General features: G+C 30.1%; 1 protein-coding gene across 6 annotated transcripts in view; it reads right to left on the bottom strand.

Moving 5' to 3' along the window:
- Positions 1-41: 41 nt before the first annotated feature.
- Positions 42-18,333, bottom strand: part of unc-13-4A (BAI1 associated protein 3) — a 102,505-nt gene continuing 84,213 nt past the window's right edge. For 3 of the 6 annotated variants that reach the window (XM_087406626.1, XM_087406625.1, XM_087406624.1), the window contains 23 exons: positions 17,843-18,010; positions 17,648-17,714; positions 17,042-17,231; positions 14,726-14,872; positions 14,558-14,602; positions 14,191-14,347; positions 13,669-13,872; positions 13,092-13,250; positions 12,810-12,979; positions 12,543-12,650; positions 12,119-12,268; positions 11,704-11,755; positions 10,967-11,008; positions 7,113-7,258; positions 6,475-6,691; positions 6,292-6,366; positions 5,868-5,981; positions 4,980-5,195; positions 4,292-4,507; positions 3,917-4,111; positions 3,300-3,544; positions 2,849-3,057; positions 42-2,463 (listed from right to left, as the gene is read on the bottom strand). In XM_087406626.1, the coding sequence (XP_087262752.1) occupies positions 2,369-2,463; positions 2,849-3,057; positions 3,300-3,544; positions 3,917-4,111; positions 4,292-4,507; positions 4,980-5,195; positions 5,868-5,981; positions 6,292-6,366; positions 6,475-6,691; positions 7,113-7,258; positions 10,967-11,008; positions 11,704-11,755; positions 12,119-12,268; positions 12,543-12,650; positions 12,810-12,979; positions 13,092-13,250; positions 13,669-13,872; positions 14,191-14,347; positions 14,558-14,602; positions 14,726-14,872; positions 17,042-17,231; positions 17,648-17,714; positions 17,843-18,010 (3,387 nt within the window). In that variant the 3' untranslated portion in view covers positions 42-2,368. The remainder of the gene's footprint in view (positions 2,464-2,848; positions 3,058-3,299; positions 3,545-3,916; positions 4,112-4,291; positions 4,508-4,979; positions 5,196-5,867; positions 5,982-6,291; positions 6,367-6,474; positions 6,692-7,112; positions 7,259-10,966; positions 11,009-11,703; positions 11,756-12,118; positions 12,269-12,542; positions 12,651-12,809; positions 12,980-13,091; positions 13,251-13,668; positions 13,873-14,190; positions 14,348-14,557; positions 14,603-14,725; positions 14,873-17,041; positions 17,232-17,647; positions 17,715-17,842; positions 18,011-18,333) is intronic. The other 3 variants (XR_015545228.1, XM_087406627.1, XM_087406628.1) reach the window with 3 other exon arrangements.

Genomic DNA, 18,333 nt, shown 5'->3' with positions numbered 1-18,333 from the left:
AATTTGTTGTCAACTAAAGAAAATTATTAATTACTCAAACAAACATTTATATTAATTTATTTGTCACGATACAAGATAGATCTTACATTCCTTTTAGGTGATTGAAAAAAGTTGGAAAAGCAAATAGTACAGTTTAGTTGGACTTAATGCACGAAATATATTGAGAATCAAACAGACGAATCTCGTTCTTCGTAATTGTTTTCCTTTTTTCGGTTCCTTTTTATTATACAAGTGTGCAAAATATTAAGGTGTGTTACGCGGAATGTTGTATAATTATCTTTTTTTTGTATAATTACATAACAAAGTGATACGTGCATTAGAAAAATTTACATATGTGCGTTTGACAATGAATTCTTTCTCTTTTGTCGTCATCCTTTATTACGTTCTCATTCTTTGCACGTTCAATTTGTTTGCATTCAATTTCTTTATATCAATAATTATATAATGACGAACATAAAACGAAATGCGACTATTTTCATAGTGACGTATTATCTGCTCATGTATTTTAAATTAGTTATATAAATTACTAGAACAAAAACGAATATTATTAAATTTTTTTTACATATATTTGATAAAGTGTATATACTATCCTTATCACAATCTGCTATTTCGTTCTCCAAAAAATTAAAAGACTTGGAGTAAGTTAAAAAAGATTGCATTTTGAAAAATTAATAATTACTAATTTTGTTTTCAATTTCATGGTCAATTTTTTATTCGATTATGAGTGTTTTAACATATGCTTTAAACGTTAATCACGAAGAATTCATCAACGTCGCATCGGAAAGTTAGAAAAGCTACATAGAATTACATGTTCTGTACTAGCAAAATAAATTCAATAGAAAAATCTAGTACTGAGAGCGATGCATACAGAGAACGCTTTTCAAGCGAAACATACATTCAATTTAATAATAGTTATGTTTGAAAGTGAAATTTGTATCTCTGATACATTCTCAAATTTTGTTTTTTCTTCCGATGCTGAAGAAATCACAGAGTAAAACATTTTGACAGAAGCGTCTCTGTTGTCGCGTAAGCGGATCAGCGAGAAAAGCGGTTGATAATTTAGTTATTAGAAAGATTAGATGCCGAAAAGATAGAAAGAGATTTTAGCCAATAAAGAGTAAGAAAAATATCAACCTTTGCGGCTTGATTCGCGCCGTCGAAGCGACGCTGAAGCGGCGCGGCTGCTCTTCGGGGAGGAAAAAATCTTATTCGGATTATTAGAAATGTATTAGAATAATTTGATCTTAATTTAGCTAAAAAATATGTTAAAAAAAATTTTAAAAAAGTATTAGTTAATACTCCACATACTTTTGATGTTATACATTCATTTTGACAATATATTTTATTTTTGTTCAACAATTATTAATGTAATTTCATTATCTATATAAGTTAATCATTAATATATATTATTATTCGTTGTGTTTTGCCTTGTCTGCAGAGAAGAGAAATTTGTACAACTTAAGCATTTTGTATAATTTTTATAAGAAATAGTAATTTTAGAAGTGTTAATAAAAAAAACTTGCATTTTCCTCCCAATTTTGTCGTGAATCAATTCTGCGCAATCAAGGCGGAAGTTTCCATGAACAGCCTCGATGACTTCCTCTCTTATGGAAGCTGTGAAAATAATTCGATTTAAAGAAAGTCATCATGTGTCGTATATATTATTTATGTTCTTATCATGGAAATCCCGATACCTATCTATCTACAGTTGATACTCGACAGACGAAAACCAGATCACGCGACCGCGAGAAAGTCTCGTTTTTTTTTTACTTTATTCAAAAACATGAACACTCGTGTTTTTCTTAGGAAAATCCTTAAACTCTCGGAAGCGCGCGCGAGATATTTAAATATCTGGGCCTCCCTGTATAAAAAATGTAGAATAAAGAACTTTACGGTCGCTCCGGTGTCGCTTCGAGCTTGACAAGACGGCATTTAAACATTTATCCTTAGCTACGACGTGTTTTACTGTTTCCTGTATGTGCTGCGTCGTTCTGCTCTACACATCTCTTCTTCGACACAAAAATAGTTCTGTTATATTTCTCTCGAGCCTCTTTCATCGCGCCTTCCCTTTTTTTCTCTTTTTTTTTTGATCCAACACCGATTATATTCAACACGATTTACACTGAAATAGATCTGACGAATCTTTGGAATGAAGGCTGGTAGAAAGATAGGCAGAAAGGTAGAGTGCGTGAAAGAGAGAGAAAGAGAAAGTGAGAATCGACGACATATCGCAGGGATGGACTTTCTCCTCTTCCTTTTTCTTCTCGATTTTTTTCATTGACTCTTAAGATTAGTGTACAAGTCTTGATAGCAATTGCAATGCAATCACCATGGTTTTCTTCTACTCTTTCTTCAGCGCTTAAAGCGCTTACGTCGTGGCAAATCGTTGTTTCTGCTTTTTCACAAAGTCAAGGGCCATTTTGTCACCGATTCGAGTTTCCAGTATTTGGAGGATTGGATGATCTAGAACAAAAGCATACATTTAATTTGCAAGCAAAATGAGCATCAAGAAGTAGAAACATAAGATAAAGACTACTTATATGAAATTTATAATATTATAGTATTAAATATATATTATTTAATTTCTTATGTAAAAAATACTTTTAAATAGAATATCTTAAAACAAGATAAAAATTTGTGATTTATAATATTCCTTATTTATATAATTTTCCTTATATCATTAATTCATGTAATCTCACAAATATTTCAAGATAGTTTTAGGGGTTCCTGGATTTATAAACTTAGTAATGAATTTATTTTGAAATCTTAAATAGACTTTAGAAATTTAAATTAAGAAACATATTTTGTAAATTCTATTATTTACGAAGTTTGATTAAAAATCACTCACGTCGATTTTTTTGGTGCATAAGCGGTAATTCTTGATGCTTGAGGCCATGGAAATTGTCTATGCTGGTGTTTGTGTCGGCGACGCCAGGAATGGTACTGAGTCCTAAGAAAGCTTCGCCTGCGAAATCATTTGCTGTGAGAACGTCATGATCCATTACCGTAAAAAGGACCATCGCATTGGGGTCACGACATTGCTCCACACTAACCGAACTGGAAGAAAGTAAACGCGTATACATTCATTCAAAGTAAAAATGTTTTTTCGATTGTTTTTTTAACATTTAAATTGAAATAATATCTTATAATATAAATCTGGCAGAAGTATATCACAAGATATCATTACATGATGTAAAGTAAATATTAAGTTAAGTAATAAATTTCTTGAATTTCATTTTTGATGTGTGAATATTATTTTGTTTTATAGAATTAAAAAGCATGACATATAATAAACTTACAATTCAAAACACTCATCAAACATAGGATTTAGAGTTTTCTTTTTGACGTTAGTCTGCTGCTCGGCGCAATGTTCGAACATTCGTCGCGGTAATAATTCGATTATCACGAAAGGATCACTGAATCCATTTGGATCTAATGGTATGACATCTCTGGCATTTATTACCTCGAGGCAAAGAGAATCATGATTTAAATAAGCTCGTATCGTTAGAACTCCATATTCGTAACTGGTTGTGCTAAGTTGGTCCTAAAAATTAATATATAAATATATATAATATTATATATTATATATAATATTATAATTAATTATATATTATATTATTAGTATATTATAATATTATAATTAATTATATTTACAAAAACACATTCAGTAATTAAATGTCGTACTAAACATTATATAAACTTTATTACAATACAAAACATTTTTATACAATAGTTTTTACATGCAAATTTACATAACAAAAAATAAAAAAAAATATTTTTAAGAATAAGAATATTTTTAAACATATTTGTACAAGATATTATTATTTGTATTTATTTAATAGGACAATTTAAAATGAAAAATAACAATAATATTTACAAAATAAAAATAATAATTTGGATGCTGCATATTACATACCAGAAGACGTTGTTGATAATAACGATCAATCAAGAAAGTTGTGTCCATTTTATGATACTGGAGGCGTTCTTCTGCGTTCATGAAACTCTGACGACGTAATATTTCTAGAGGCAAGCCTTTATCGTCAGCGTTGAAAAATCTCACTAATAAATCAAGTGCTTCGTGTAATCTCTCGTAAAACATCACTGGTTTATCCTGCAAGTAATAATTTTTTTGTTATTCTGTCGTGTAATTTAAATTATTTATAAATATATAAATTTATATGTATTCTAATACATTAAATCAATTTACAAATATAGTCGAAATAATTTTATTATGTAATATGAAGGATAATCATTTTATGACCAGAGAGAAGATCAATATTCATGCAATTACCTCGGCATTTCCATCCATTTGACTGCCTAATTCACTAAGGACTACCTCCCAAATGTCTTGCAGAACGCGATTGAAATTTGCGACTAGCAGAGCCGAGTTAAGTGTTACCAGATGAACATCTAGATATTCCACAAGAGGTGCAATCGCTTCTGTAGTCGGCAAACTGTCAGGAGACCAAGCCAAGTGAAACATCGCTTTTTTCAGAGGTGGTCTCATCTATATAAAACAGATACAAAAAACAAATGTAGCTATTTTTGAACTTTTCATTAAGATAAATTCATTTTTGCCATGTTTAATACACTATAACATGACTAATTTGACTAGGATAAAAATTGTATGTATAGTTAACAGTTTTTTTAGTACGCGTTTGTTAATATAGTCTCCGATAGTTACAGCGATATTATCACGACATGTAATTATGTTTGCAAACTAATAAAAGCACCAATGGTGTTTTAAAACTGGAATGTAAATTACTCTGCAATGACTTGATGACCTTTTAAAAAGAGCAGTGAGATATTCATCTAGAGATTGTGATAATGAAGAAATTATGCATAGAATATATATATTACGTGGTTGTAATTTATAAAACGAGAAAAATTAAGTTGCATTAGTTAAAAAATCCAATTTAAAACTTAAGCAAACAATTTTGATTTCTTTTTTTTTATATCAACATTTAATCTTCAAGTACCTTTGCTCCAATTCTCGAAACTATTTGATTTATAAAGAGTAACATTTGCCCAGGAGTTTGTTCCAGCGGTGTTATCATAGTATTTCGCCACTGCATTCGAACGGATTCGCCTGCTTGATTCTCCAAAGCAGTTAGAATCTGTTCCACGCGAAGTTCCTCGCCCAGATCCAATAACCATCTTCTCACGTACTCAAGACCATTAATAGCAACGCACATCTGAAAATAGCATAAATTATTAATTAATTGTCGAGTGTCAAATTAATAATTACCACGTTGCCCTTCTGCATATTTCATTCGCGCGATGCAAAAGGGCATTTGTACCGTTCCATAAATTTTGTAGTACTCTCAAAGATGGAAGGAAAGTATTTAAATTCTACGATAAATTATAATTTATAAATTTAATAATATATCATGTATTTCTTAAAATGTGTATCTATATTAATGAAATACATATATAATTCTAAAATTTATGAATTGGATATATTATGATATAACATTTTAAAATATGTTTTAATTAAATGTTTATTCGTAACTTTGATTATAGCTTCCTTGTTTATAATATTCTCTTCACATAAATATCTTATTATGCATTGAGATATTTATAATGTTAAGCGCTGAAAACTTACCTTTTTTTACACATATGCATAATTGCCTTATATGTATAAAAATTAGTCATATTTTCGATCCATATTTATATATTAGCCTCTAAGCTTTGATACGCTTTTTACATTAATTATTGCGTTAATAGAATTTGCGCTACATATCGCGTCATGCTCCGCTTGTCGTGCAAAGTTGTAATCGCATCTCATATTCTCATAGTTTAGTGAAACTACTTTGCGAAGCAGGAAGTGTACTACTGTTTGTATACTAAAGCGAAGCAATCTCTACCTGAGCGATTACCTCATCTGTGGTCTTATATGGTATATGCTCTTCATAATATCCGCTATCCGCTAGTTTCTGATGTGTTATCTCTGCGTAGTAAGCCGCGGAGCTGCATATTGCCTACAGCAAATAGTGTTGACATTAGTGTATTTTAAGAAAATAATTATAGGTATTTTTTAATTATTTTCATATTAAGAGCACGGTCGGCGCCGAATGTGAAAATTATCGATTAACAAATATATTTCTACAATAAGAAATTACTGTGAATAAAAATTTCAATATTTTAAATCATGGACGTGGAATCACAAATTCTACATCAATGATTTAAATTTAAAGCATTGAAAATTTAATCTACAATAATTTTTTATTAGAGATATAAACGATTTTAAATATTAAAATTGTTAAAAAAATAATTATGATATATACTTACATCGATGACTTTCAACACGAAGTTATAAGATCCAACTAGATCCGGCCACGCTAGTTTCTTCCAGAATTCTTTAATCTGTGATCAGAAAAAATATAATTATTGACAGTTTTTTTATAACAAAATTGTGACTATTGCAGTATCGCGATGGGCACATAAATCAGAAAAATAAAAAAACTTAAGTACTTGATAAAAACACGCAGTAGCATCGATTGCCGATGTGCAATGTTTGACGAAATATTCCCCAGTACAGATTCGATCGAGTTCCGCAGCTCTTCGTACTCTTTGAATTGCCTTGAGTTTCGCCAGATCTAGCCATTTGTCGATTGCTGGTCTAAACCACTCGTAATACTTGCAGATCGCCAAAGTTTTATGGTCCGATTGTGGTAAATTCTCTTTCATACTAAAACAAATTTTGTGTTCAATCACAATATTGCATAATATATTTATCCGTTTTCCTTAATGTAAAATAAATATGAAAAATAACCTTTCAGTAATATAAAATAAATATGAAATAAATAAAAAAGGAATCTTTCAGTTATATAAAAATATGTAAATTAAAAGGTACTATTTTATATATATATATATATATATATATATATATATATAAATACATATATATATATCTGTACACATATATATTTAATTTTAATACTTTTGTGATATAAATATTATGTTCAAAATAATTCAGACTATATTTGTGTTAATGTTGAAAAGGTAAGACAATTATAAGCCATAAAAATTATTTTTCAGCATATTTTAAAAATCTATTTTAAAAGATGATTTTATTGATATAAAAATTAATAAGTATAATAGACATTTACTTTACAAAATCTTGGAGAGCCAAGTAAAGTTCGAATATCGGTGTTCCTATCTCAGCACCGGGTGGTAGAACATACTCTTCGTCTCGGTTTTGACCATGTAACTGCAAACAGGCGGTGGTGACCCTTGCGCCAAGTTCGTTATGCATCTGTGAAAGTGATTGTTTTAATTACGCGCAATCTATTCGATCGTGTAGCCACAGACGCGCAAGCACAGTGATAATATTACTTTTAATTACTTCGTTTGAACTATTATACTATTGTACAATGCTATTGCATTTTTTAGGCTTAATATCTTTGAAGCATTGTGTCAGAATTCGCCAACATTTTTAAAATCTCAATTAACTAATTAAGTAGCTATTACAAACTTTTTTCACTAAGAAAGTGGGATAAAGCCCTGTCAACGAGAAAGTTTGATACATGCCTTCTTTGTGAAATATATGTGTATATTAATTGTTCGCAAAGTAATTCATACACGATCCAACATTTTGTATAAATGTTAGTTACAAAACAATACATTATGGAATACAGTACTTTTACTTTTTATTCGAAATATTTTGTTGTAAGTTTATTTTTGTATTAATACATATTTTTCATATTTTCATATATGTGTAATTATATTTAACAAGCAATGGATTGTAACTTTTTCCTACAAATTATATCCACATGTTCTAATATTTGACATTCTTTATACTTTTTAAATATTATATATATTTAAATAATTCATAAAAATGAGAAGTTACGATGTCTATTGATAGATCGTATAATAATCTTTTTTTTGTCAAAAAATATTTAACGTGTAATCCATATAAAATTGAATTTTGTTGAAGTCGATTTTACGCGCTACTACGTATCGTATACTTCATACGACGCAACAATTTGTTGGATTATATATGCATCGTTTAAACGTGGCAAGCTCTAGTGAATTTGCATATTCGGCGAAATTTATATGTAAAGCTATTAAAATTCAATTTCGCGTGTTTGTAGCAAATTATTGTGTTGCACGCTGACGTGCGATCCTCTGTGACTTTGTTTAAAAGAGATGTCGATTCTCGAGAGAGGTGCCGGATGCTAGTCTCGGCGATGTAGTTAATAGGGATATCACGGGAGTTGTGCTTGTACAACACAACAGATGGTCAGCATTACAAAACTTTTCAAGCATCTTTATGTAAACTGTTTAGAGAACTCGCTTAAAATATACATATATATGCATTATGTTCTGGAAGTTTTAAGTACTCCCTCTAGTCCTGCGATATTTTTGTACAGAATTTACTCGGAAATAAATGTACATACAATATACGGAAAAGAACGACCTTATTAAAAATTTGTAAAAGTTGACAATTAATTAAATTTGTTTTAATCTAACGTAATTGAATTCTTTTACGACATGAAAAAAATGTGGTTAGATCGATAACAAATTGGGACTCGAGCTTTCTGTTCGAAATTTTTCGCGGTAGATCTGAACAACTGAACAAATTCAACACTAGTAGTTGTAAAACTTTTACAGAAGTTTTATGGCTACGGAAGAAATTTAATCAGAACTCGCGAGGTGTCGGATGTCGAACTCGAGGATGCGCGAGAGCATTCCTGAAAGTGTAAAAAATGTAAATTACGCGTCTTTTGTATTTTTGTTTGTTCCGCAAAAAATAAATTTCTTTAAAAAGAATTTCCAAGTAACAATTATAATTCTATAATTCATAGAAAGTAGAAAATAACAACTATTCGAAATTTTTAACTTAAATTTAAGATTAAATTGAGATTGTCCATATAAACATTAAAATTCGTTTTATCTCTTTACGTTTTTTCTATTTAAACAACTTTTTATAACAAATAATTTAACAATTAAATTATCTCATTTATCAAAATATAGCAAAATAATTTCTACATTTGATTATTTTAACTATATTAAATATTCTATTAAATATTTTAATATTTGACATACTATATAATTATATTGCTAAGTACGAGTAATATTAATAGGTAACATAAAACAATTTTAAATAATTTAACGTATGGGTCACCGGTGAACCAAGACATTTTTATTTGCGCTTGTTATATTTATCAAATAACATATATTTCATGATTAAAAAACAAAAACTTATCAATATTGTATCATATAATTATGTATCCATGTATGATATGAAAAATTATTTTGTAATTATGTTTCTTTTTAAAATTAAAATATTAATTATTATATATTTATTGGCATGAACGGAAAGTTCTGCGTGATTATCGATAATCCACGAGGTATGAAACGTGTGCTAATATAATCAGTATTAAAAATGTAATTATTTTTTAAACAAAGAGTATTTAATCTTAAAAAGTACATTATTTGCTAAAAACGTATTTTTGTAATTTATTTTAACACATTTATTTTTTGCTGAATGATGAGCAAGTACAAATGTATTTCTCGAGGAGTGTATATTAAATAAAACATATAAAAACATAGGATTAAAATATAGGAATCAGTTGATGTATGATAACAAGTCTGATATAAAAAATTGATACAAATATTTGAACACACACCACTAAGAATAGTATAATATTAAAAAGTCTTTACTTCTAATAATCTTATCTTAATGCAAAAAATTAAAAAATTTTGCGTCTGAATACTTTAAGCTTTATGAATGTCAAAATAATCTATATACAAATTTAAGCGAATTTCGAAGAACTATTACAGTTGTAAAAAGCAATAATCGCGCAAACGTGCTTTCTGAAATAATACATTGTACATCGATTTCAGTTATTTTTGTAACTGGGCAGTTATATGTAACGAGAAATACACCTGCACCGCGACTAAAAATAAGGACACAGGGATAAATGAGTGGTGTATCATTTGCTAAATTGGCGAGCGCATGCAATCAGTACGCGTCAAATGCAGCTGTGTTTCGCTAACGATTCGGATGGCCGCATGCAATATCCAATAGTTTTTACTCACGAGGACTACGCTATGTGAGGGTGTGTGAAGAATATGCACTAACGGTGGGAAATAAAGATTTAACAAATGCCAAATAGTACAGTATAGTCGTTATAGTTTTTTCTTTGATATCAAGAGAGCTCATAAAACAAGCTAACTTCATAGAAAAAAAGACAAAAAATTCAATTATTATATTGCCGATGATAAAGTAATACTAAAATACGCATTTTTTTTCATCGGTATGTTAAAATTGATGGAACAGATTTTTGTGAAATAATATAAAAAATTAATATATTTTTATTATTTATAGTATATACAGTAATAATTGGAGTTGTTCTAGTTGGCACACTATTGCCTGCTTCGTGCATTTTGCGAGTATTCTTTTTGTATTTATGTGTGTAGAAGTTGAAAGTGTGTGCTCTCCTCGTGTTAAAAAAATCATATGGAACTTTAAATATATTAATCGGTTAGATTGCTAATTAAAATATAGATTAATTTTCTCGAAACTAATGTATATATAACAGTATATACATACGATAAAATATTCAGTAATTACTAAGTTAACAACGTCTATTTCTTTAACTGCATACTCATACAATCTTGTTTACATTTATTATTTATTTTGCATAAAAAGCGCATATTATAAGCATTATACATACAACTATACTATACGTAATTATTAATTTCATAATACTTCTTGTCATTAATTATTAATCATTGATTATTAATGTAATAAATAATTTACACATTTTTAATGGGTATGCAGATAAAAATGCGACGATTTCACAGTTTTACATTATGCAAGAAATTCGAAGTAACAGAAAGAAAGAAAGAAAGAGTAAGAGAACAAGAGAGAGAATTATAGACAAGGGTAAAAAAGAGTAATAGAAGAGAAAGAGAAAGAAAGTTTAATATTTTGTGGTGGCGATGAAAAAAGTACCTCGGAAGTGTTCTCCATGTGTTTCGCCACGTGTTCCGCCAGCTATGGACAAATATCTCGTGTACAGTAAAATCGCGCTGACCTGATGGACATTTATAATTCGTCGTCACGCTTTTTCCCAACCTGGCCCCTTCAGGTCACTGCGACTTGTTTATTTACAGCGTGTCCGATGTAACCTTATCATAATTATGATTATTTTACAACTTACTTTTTATCTTTAATCGCGCTTGTTATTTACAATATAACATATTTTAAACACTATCCATATCACCATAAAGCAATATCACCGTAAATTTGGGACACTCTATATATAAACAGTAATATGTATTGTTATTTCAATGCAAGGACGTCGACCGAATATTTTTCTAAGTAACTTGAAATTTTGTCGAATTAAATATAGTAATTTAAGAAATTCAATTGAATTTCTCTTTGCTACATTCTAATTAATGTGGTTTTGTTCTTAAATTTAAGTGTGACTTGGAAAAGAATAATCAAAGTAATCTTCTTTCCTCATGAGATCATTTACTCTCGTAGACACGATCGACGTCTCGAATAAAGCGTTTAAGCCAAACATAGCACACCCAGCTTGACGACACAGTGAATAAAAAATAATGATGTGTTATGTGACAGTGTGTCTTTGACGCAATTGTTGCAAAATTACAAGTAAAAAAATCTATTTATATAAATATCTTTTATGGTTTGTTCAGGAGAAACATTTCTGTCACTTGCATTCTTACCAGTTTTTCTAATTGTTTGTAAACTGCTGAGAAATATGGCACACCATTCGTGCTAAAACATAAGATTAATATAATGATTAGACAATTTTCATTATGTCAAGATAATAATAGTTTTTTAAGCTCTACAAATTTATGGAAAAACCTTGTTAATTACAAAACATTGCCTTATATATACATATATATATATATATATATATATATATATATATATATAGAGAGAGAGAGAGAGAGAGAGAGAGAGAGAAAGAGAGAGAGAGAGAGAGTCAAAGATAAATTATAATAGACAAAATAATCAAGTGGTTTAGTACTTTTGTATTTAATGATAGAGAAAATTGTTCGCATTAATTATTTTTTAATTATACTTTTTATTTGCAATTTTATATTACCTTCTAAAACAGATTTCAAAGATATTTACCTTTCAAAGAGACTGTTGTAATATAAAAGCCCTTGTTCCAGATCAACTAATAATGCAGTCACTAAGTTCGTAAAATCTTGCAAAACTCTATCGATGTCCTGATCAGGTTCCTGATCATGGCACATTGTTTGTTGTCTAGTATCCTCGTACCTGCAAAATTAAAATCAAAATTAAATAAAATTTCAAGTTTTATCTTTTTATAGCTTCATTATTATCATTTTGTTATTACGTCATTATTTTAGTATGTATAATTAATACAAACAAAAGCATTAATAAAAAAAAATAATAATAAAATAAAAAATTATTTTATTTTACTTCAATATTTTTGTTTATGCATTAATAATCTTATATACTAAAATAAAACTCGAAACTTATTATACATTATTTGAAAAGATATTGTTAGTTTATGACAAGATATCTTTACCATTCAAGAGTTCCTTTTCTAAGAGCGGTAATGATCTCACCACGAATTTCCTTGTTGAAAGGACAACAAGTTCGAAAAGCCTTCATATTTGAAAGAAGTCCCAGGCATCTGTAATAGTAATTGTTAACATAATTTTATACATCAATTATTATTAAGCTTAATAAAAATTATTTTTTATATCCAGCTTTATACATATATTTAATATATTACAATTAACTTTTTAATGTTTGCAATTGTACGTTTTATTATAAAGATATATGGATTTACCTAAGCAGATAATCTAACTTCGATATAGTCGGTCTATATAGAGGTGGATACAGTATCCGGTGCTGTCTAACTTTTTTCAAAGACACTTCCAGGAAATCGTTAAAGGAATCCGCCAGACACTGTTCTGCGTCGCGCGACAAAGTTTCAGTATGCCATCGATTGTCAAGTTCCTAAGGTTGAGAAATAGTCTAAGTTTATAATTGTTATTTAATAGTTTCGTTAATGTAATATTTGTTGTATATAAGATGACAAGATGCAAGTTGCTCCGGTGACTTAAGTTACCTGTAGAAGACGATGAAGCATTCGTGGATCGACGGCGGGTTGCCGGGAACTTGCCACCCACCTTATCAAGGCCTGCTGCAACTCAGTGACATCACCTTGCACCGCGTGTTGATGTAAGATAGTTAGTGCGGTTTGCGGCAGTTCTCCAGTGAAGTCTTCCTGAAAACCGCGCAAGTTCATATGAAGACATAGTCTGATTAGGAATTTCTAGAAAGATAATAAATATTTTAAAATACTTTATAATTTTTATGTGAACGAATCAGAATTTAATTTAACATTGAAGAGAATATCAAAAAGAAATTTTAAAAATATTAGGAAAAAATGTATATTCGCAAACTTATCTATTTATCTATCTTTTTCACTCGTTTTAGAAACTTTTTATGATTATTGTTTGAAATTTTATGATAATACGTACAAAATGCAACACACAATTTTGTATTATATTCCATAAGTCTGAAAATATACGATATACTTTATTACGAGAAATTTACGTCGCTATCGGATTCAATATATGATATAAACATGTCTTGCGTATTAGATCTAATATGAGTTTTGTTAGCCGGCTTTGTGTACGTACTCCTTGTTTGTTCATTTCATGATTAAGGAAAATTGTGTACAGTCTTTCCTGTTGCCTTAGTTCGCCCCAATTATCCTCCTCGGATGTTCCACGATCCTCTCTCGTCGACAGCCATAATTTCAGTCTGATTCTACCTTGGATATTACTCCTTTGAGTCCGCGCCTCAAGTTTGTACCATTGATCTACTCCAGTACTCGGAATATCCTGGAAAACAATATATTATTAAATATATATATATATATATTATTTTAACATTTTAATTTTAACATGCTATTATCACAAAACACTAATTATAACTTATATAATGTTTAAAATATATATATAAAACTCAGAACAAATTCTATAAAATTATTTAAAACGAATAAATGTCGGTGCTAGAACCGACAAAGATTTTTTCAATTAAAGAAATCTAAAAATTTAATAATTTTTAGTCAGTTTCTAAATTAAAAATTTCTTCAAATTATTCAACACACATAGAGTACTAAGCTAGTATAATAAATCAATGATAAATTAAACAATCACCACTAAACAGATGTTTACACAACCCAGGAAGTCATCCTGACTTCCGGATCTAGCACTTTGAGCGATTTGCTTAAAAAATCGCCCGAGCCCTTTCACGCCTCGTACTTCATTAAGTTTGATTACCGCATCGAATACCGAGGACTCGTCATCGTGGTCCCTGAAATTATTAGTGCAAGTCTCGAAAAGCTTAATTTAATTTTGAAATTTTGGAAACTTCATGTTTTTACATAGAAATGCTTGATTATATCATCTCAAATAATTATTCTAAGCTTTGTATAATTTTTAAAATATAATTTAATAGTAAATTTTTAAGATAATTTAATAGTAAATATAGTAGAAAATTATTACGCATGCAGTGCAAACTCACCATATGTCCAGATGGAGAATGTCTGTATTGACGTCATCAATGTCGCTGAAACAGGAATCGGAGCATGGTTATGTATGAGTACACGGATTTGCACTAGTTAGACTTAATAAAGGATCGCCATTGCGAGAGCCAATTACGAGGGGGTCAGGCCCCAAAGTTTTCGCTTACAAACGGAACTTCTCGTTCCAACGCGGACTCAACGTATGCGGCTTCACGGAGGTAGCTCGTATAAACTTCGCGGGTAGAGCACCGCTCAAGGACTCGCGGTGTTCCCGCCTGCTGCTGTGCTCCTTGCGCTTAAATGAAAGCCTGAAACTGATTTTGAATGAATAGTTTAGTACCGTCGTTACTAATGCTTCGATAATTTCTAATATCCAACCGTTTAATGATTCCTGATTATTAAACCTTGTTGTGTAATTTTTTTCAGCAAACTTACCTCTTCCGTCTTTAGAAACGGAAGTACTACATAATTAATGATGAAAAATAAAAAAATAAATAAAAATACTTAAATAAAATGAATAATAAAGTATAATCTTATCATAATCTAATATTTGCATTTTTAAAACTTAGATATATCCTATTTGCTTTTTCAATTCTTTTGAAAATGGCTGCGTTCAGTAGAACAGAACAGTTTTACAACCGTTTTATGATTATCTGCTAAGGACCTTTTCTTCCTTTCTCTCTCTCTCTCTCTCTCTCTCTCTCTCTCTCTCTCTCTCTCTCTCTCTCTCTCTAAATCTAAAAGTATAATCCAATCAGGACAAAATTGTTAACAGTTGCAAAATAAATGAGAAATAAAAAAATTAATAAAAATACTTACACAAAATGAATAATAAAATATACTTAGAATCTAATATTTGCATCTTTAAAACTTACATCCTAAATGCGGATTTGCTTTTTCAATCCTTTTAAGAATGGCGGCGTTTAGTAGAACACAACAGTTTTACAACCATTTTATGACTATCTGCTATGGATAGAACCATTCTTCTCTCTTTAGATCTAAAAATAATATAATCCAATCAGCGCAAAGAAAACTTAATTTTAACAGTTGCAAAATAAACGTTTTGCTGAACGCAGCCAATAACTTCACATTTTTCATCTCTTTCAAATCTTTCTTTTCTTATAGAATATATTTCAAATTATATTTAAATTATTACGTTTTATTTTATATTTATCTTGTATTAGTTACAGAATACACGAATCCATTTTACATGCAACTGTATGTTATAACACAATGATCTCGTGAGATAGATAAGATTTTGATACTAATTGGCAAGTTATGTCGTTGCTAGGAATAGAGTCTTAAGTTTTCCTCACAAAGCTTCCAAATCTTCAATGCCAATATGCAGCATGACATCCGCTCTCGCAGAATCCGGATGGAATTTCACGCGGTTAACGAAGAGCATATACGACGTATGACACTTCCGTAGACGTCGCGTGTCTCGTTGCAGCTAGTGATGCACTGTACGCTCTAAGCTCTCTTGCCGTTGCATTAATCACTTTACTTACACCACCAGGTGGCGAACGGAACAATATATGAAGATACACAGCAAAATGGGCTTGCTCTCTCAATGCTCTTGCCCGTTCTCCATTCCGGAGAACGATTCGCTCGTTCACAGAACTTGCTGCATCCGGCGCGTCCATTGTACATCGCGTCGTATTGTCGCAAATGTCGTCGGAGTTAGCGTGTAGTAAATGCACATATCATTGTGGATTCGTAACATTCTAGATTGGCACGTGTTGATTTCTTAAGCCGTAATCTTCTATTATGCCAAAAATATAGTCACGTTGCAATATTTTCTCTGTTAGAAGATGGATAAAGAAATTTAGAGTATCGCGCGATATTATTAATTTGTGTGTTTTGTGTGTTTTATAAAAATCGTAAGGAATTATGGAACAATATTTGTCAATTTGTATACATTTCATTCTTTCCAAAAGTAATACCAGTTAAATATTACTTTTTGTGATATTAATTTTTTAAGTTCACTTATCTTAAGTAGTACGCTATCAATTTTTATCGTATCGCTGATAACGATAGATAAGATGCAATTTTTGTGATGAACAATAAATGACATTTTCGCGAGAAAGTACAATCGCATCATTAATATCAATCATGTTGTAATACCAATAATAGCTAATGTTTGTGTGCTGTCAGGGTAGAAGATATTTTAAAAGGGGAAAATTCAATTCTACGTCTACAATATGTTGACATATTTCCTACGAAATAAACAATAGAACTTCCATGAGTAGTAGTTTTATTTAGAATGGTTAACACAATATCTGTCAGACTAGACTAAAAGACTACTAGACATCCTAAAGACTACTAGACGTGATAAGATTTGCTCACATCATCTCGCATTTCTAATTATAATAATCGATTGCCAAACTATAGAAATTATAATAATATTTTTACAAAACGTTTACGTATTTTCGTAATTTTATTATTTGATATGAGAATATAATCATTTCTTCCTCTCAACTTACCTGTGATGCTTTCGAAGCTTCTCATGATGGGAGTTCTCGATGTCGACGCCATCGGAAAGGGCGCGAATTGCTTGCCTCGGGGATGCTGGGGGTGTATGCGGCGAATGCGCCGTTAAATTCGTTTGTGGACTCAACGGTGCACCTGGGTTGCCGGGCTGTATTCCCAGCATGCAGTAAGGATCGCTAAATCCTAAAGAACATGACAATACACTCTTTCAGTAAAAAGAATATTGTGTATAGTCTGTATGTGATTTTTATTTTGTCTATTACATTCCGATAATTTTTGATAATATTTTAGTCAGAAAATTTCTTGCAAGTATATGATAGAAATCTTTTTACAATAACAATATTGAGCAAGAACAACGTCTACTGCAACTAAAATTTTTTCAAGATTAAATATTTTCATATAACTAAGTTTTAATTAAGTGAAAATTTTGTTAAAGTTTTAATTTGCTCTTTAAGTTATTTGTGGAATACGATTTTGTCATTTATTCGTAATCGGGAAGCTTAGTTTTTACCCCGTAATCGGGATAGTTAGTACTTTTACTCATTTATAATTCAAAAGTAATCGGAGCTCAGAATGGAACTGACAATGAATTGACTTACCATTGACGTCCTTTGCCTCGAGTCCATCAGCTTCGATCACCACCACGCTTAGCACAACAATAGGTGGCTACAATAGTAAATAAGTTTTATTTTATTTAGTTTTTACTGCGAATAACGGTACTTTGATGATATATTTTTCGAAGAGAGAAAAGCCAACATATCGTATTTGAGAAGAAAGTTAATAAACGGATATACCTTTTCTTCCGAGGCAATATTGAGATATCGTCGGTGCTGATCCTGTGGGACTCCGAAGGCTTCTTGGGCATATCGATAAAGATCTTCCTTGTAATGCGCGTATTGTCCTGTACTGGCGCCTACAGTGTTTGCAATCGTATAAAGAACCTCTATGTACAATTGCTCCATCTAGAAAGTAATATACCAATTTTTTAATAATATTCAGCATATAATAAGTTGCTTACGCATAATTGATATTTTTAAAAGTAATATATTTTTAAATTTATACAATATTTTTTAAATTCTTCTCAACCATTGCACAGAATACAAAATAAATATTAAAATAACTATGTTATATATTTTTATTTAAAAAATTGATTTATTAAATTCCTAACAATTAATGCCAATGTAAATATATCGTATTGAGTCAAATTATAATTAATTTTCAAAATAAAATGTTTCTTATAATTTTTAATAATAGTACATTTATTATAATAAAGATTACAATCATA

Source organism: Acromyrmex echinatior, chromosome 5 (genome assembly GCF_024713525.1).
Source record: "Acromyrmex echinatior isolate Ae372 chromosome 5, ASM2471352v2, whole genome shotgun sequence".
Taxonomy (NCBI): domain Eukaryota; kingdom Metazoa; phylum Arthropoda; class Insecta; order Hymenoptera; family Formicidae; genus Acromyrmex; species Acromyrmex echinatior.
This window is presented reverse-complemented; position numbering and strand designations above follow the sequence as displayed.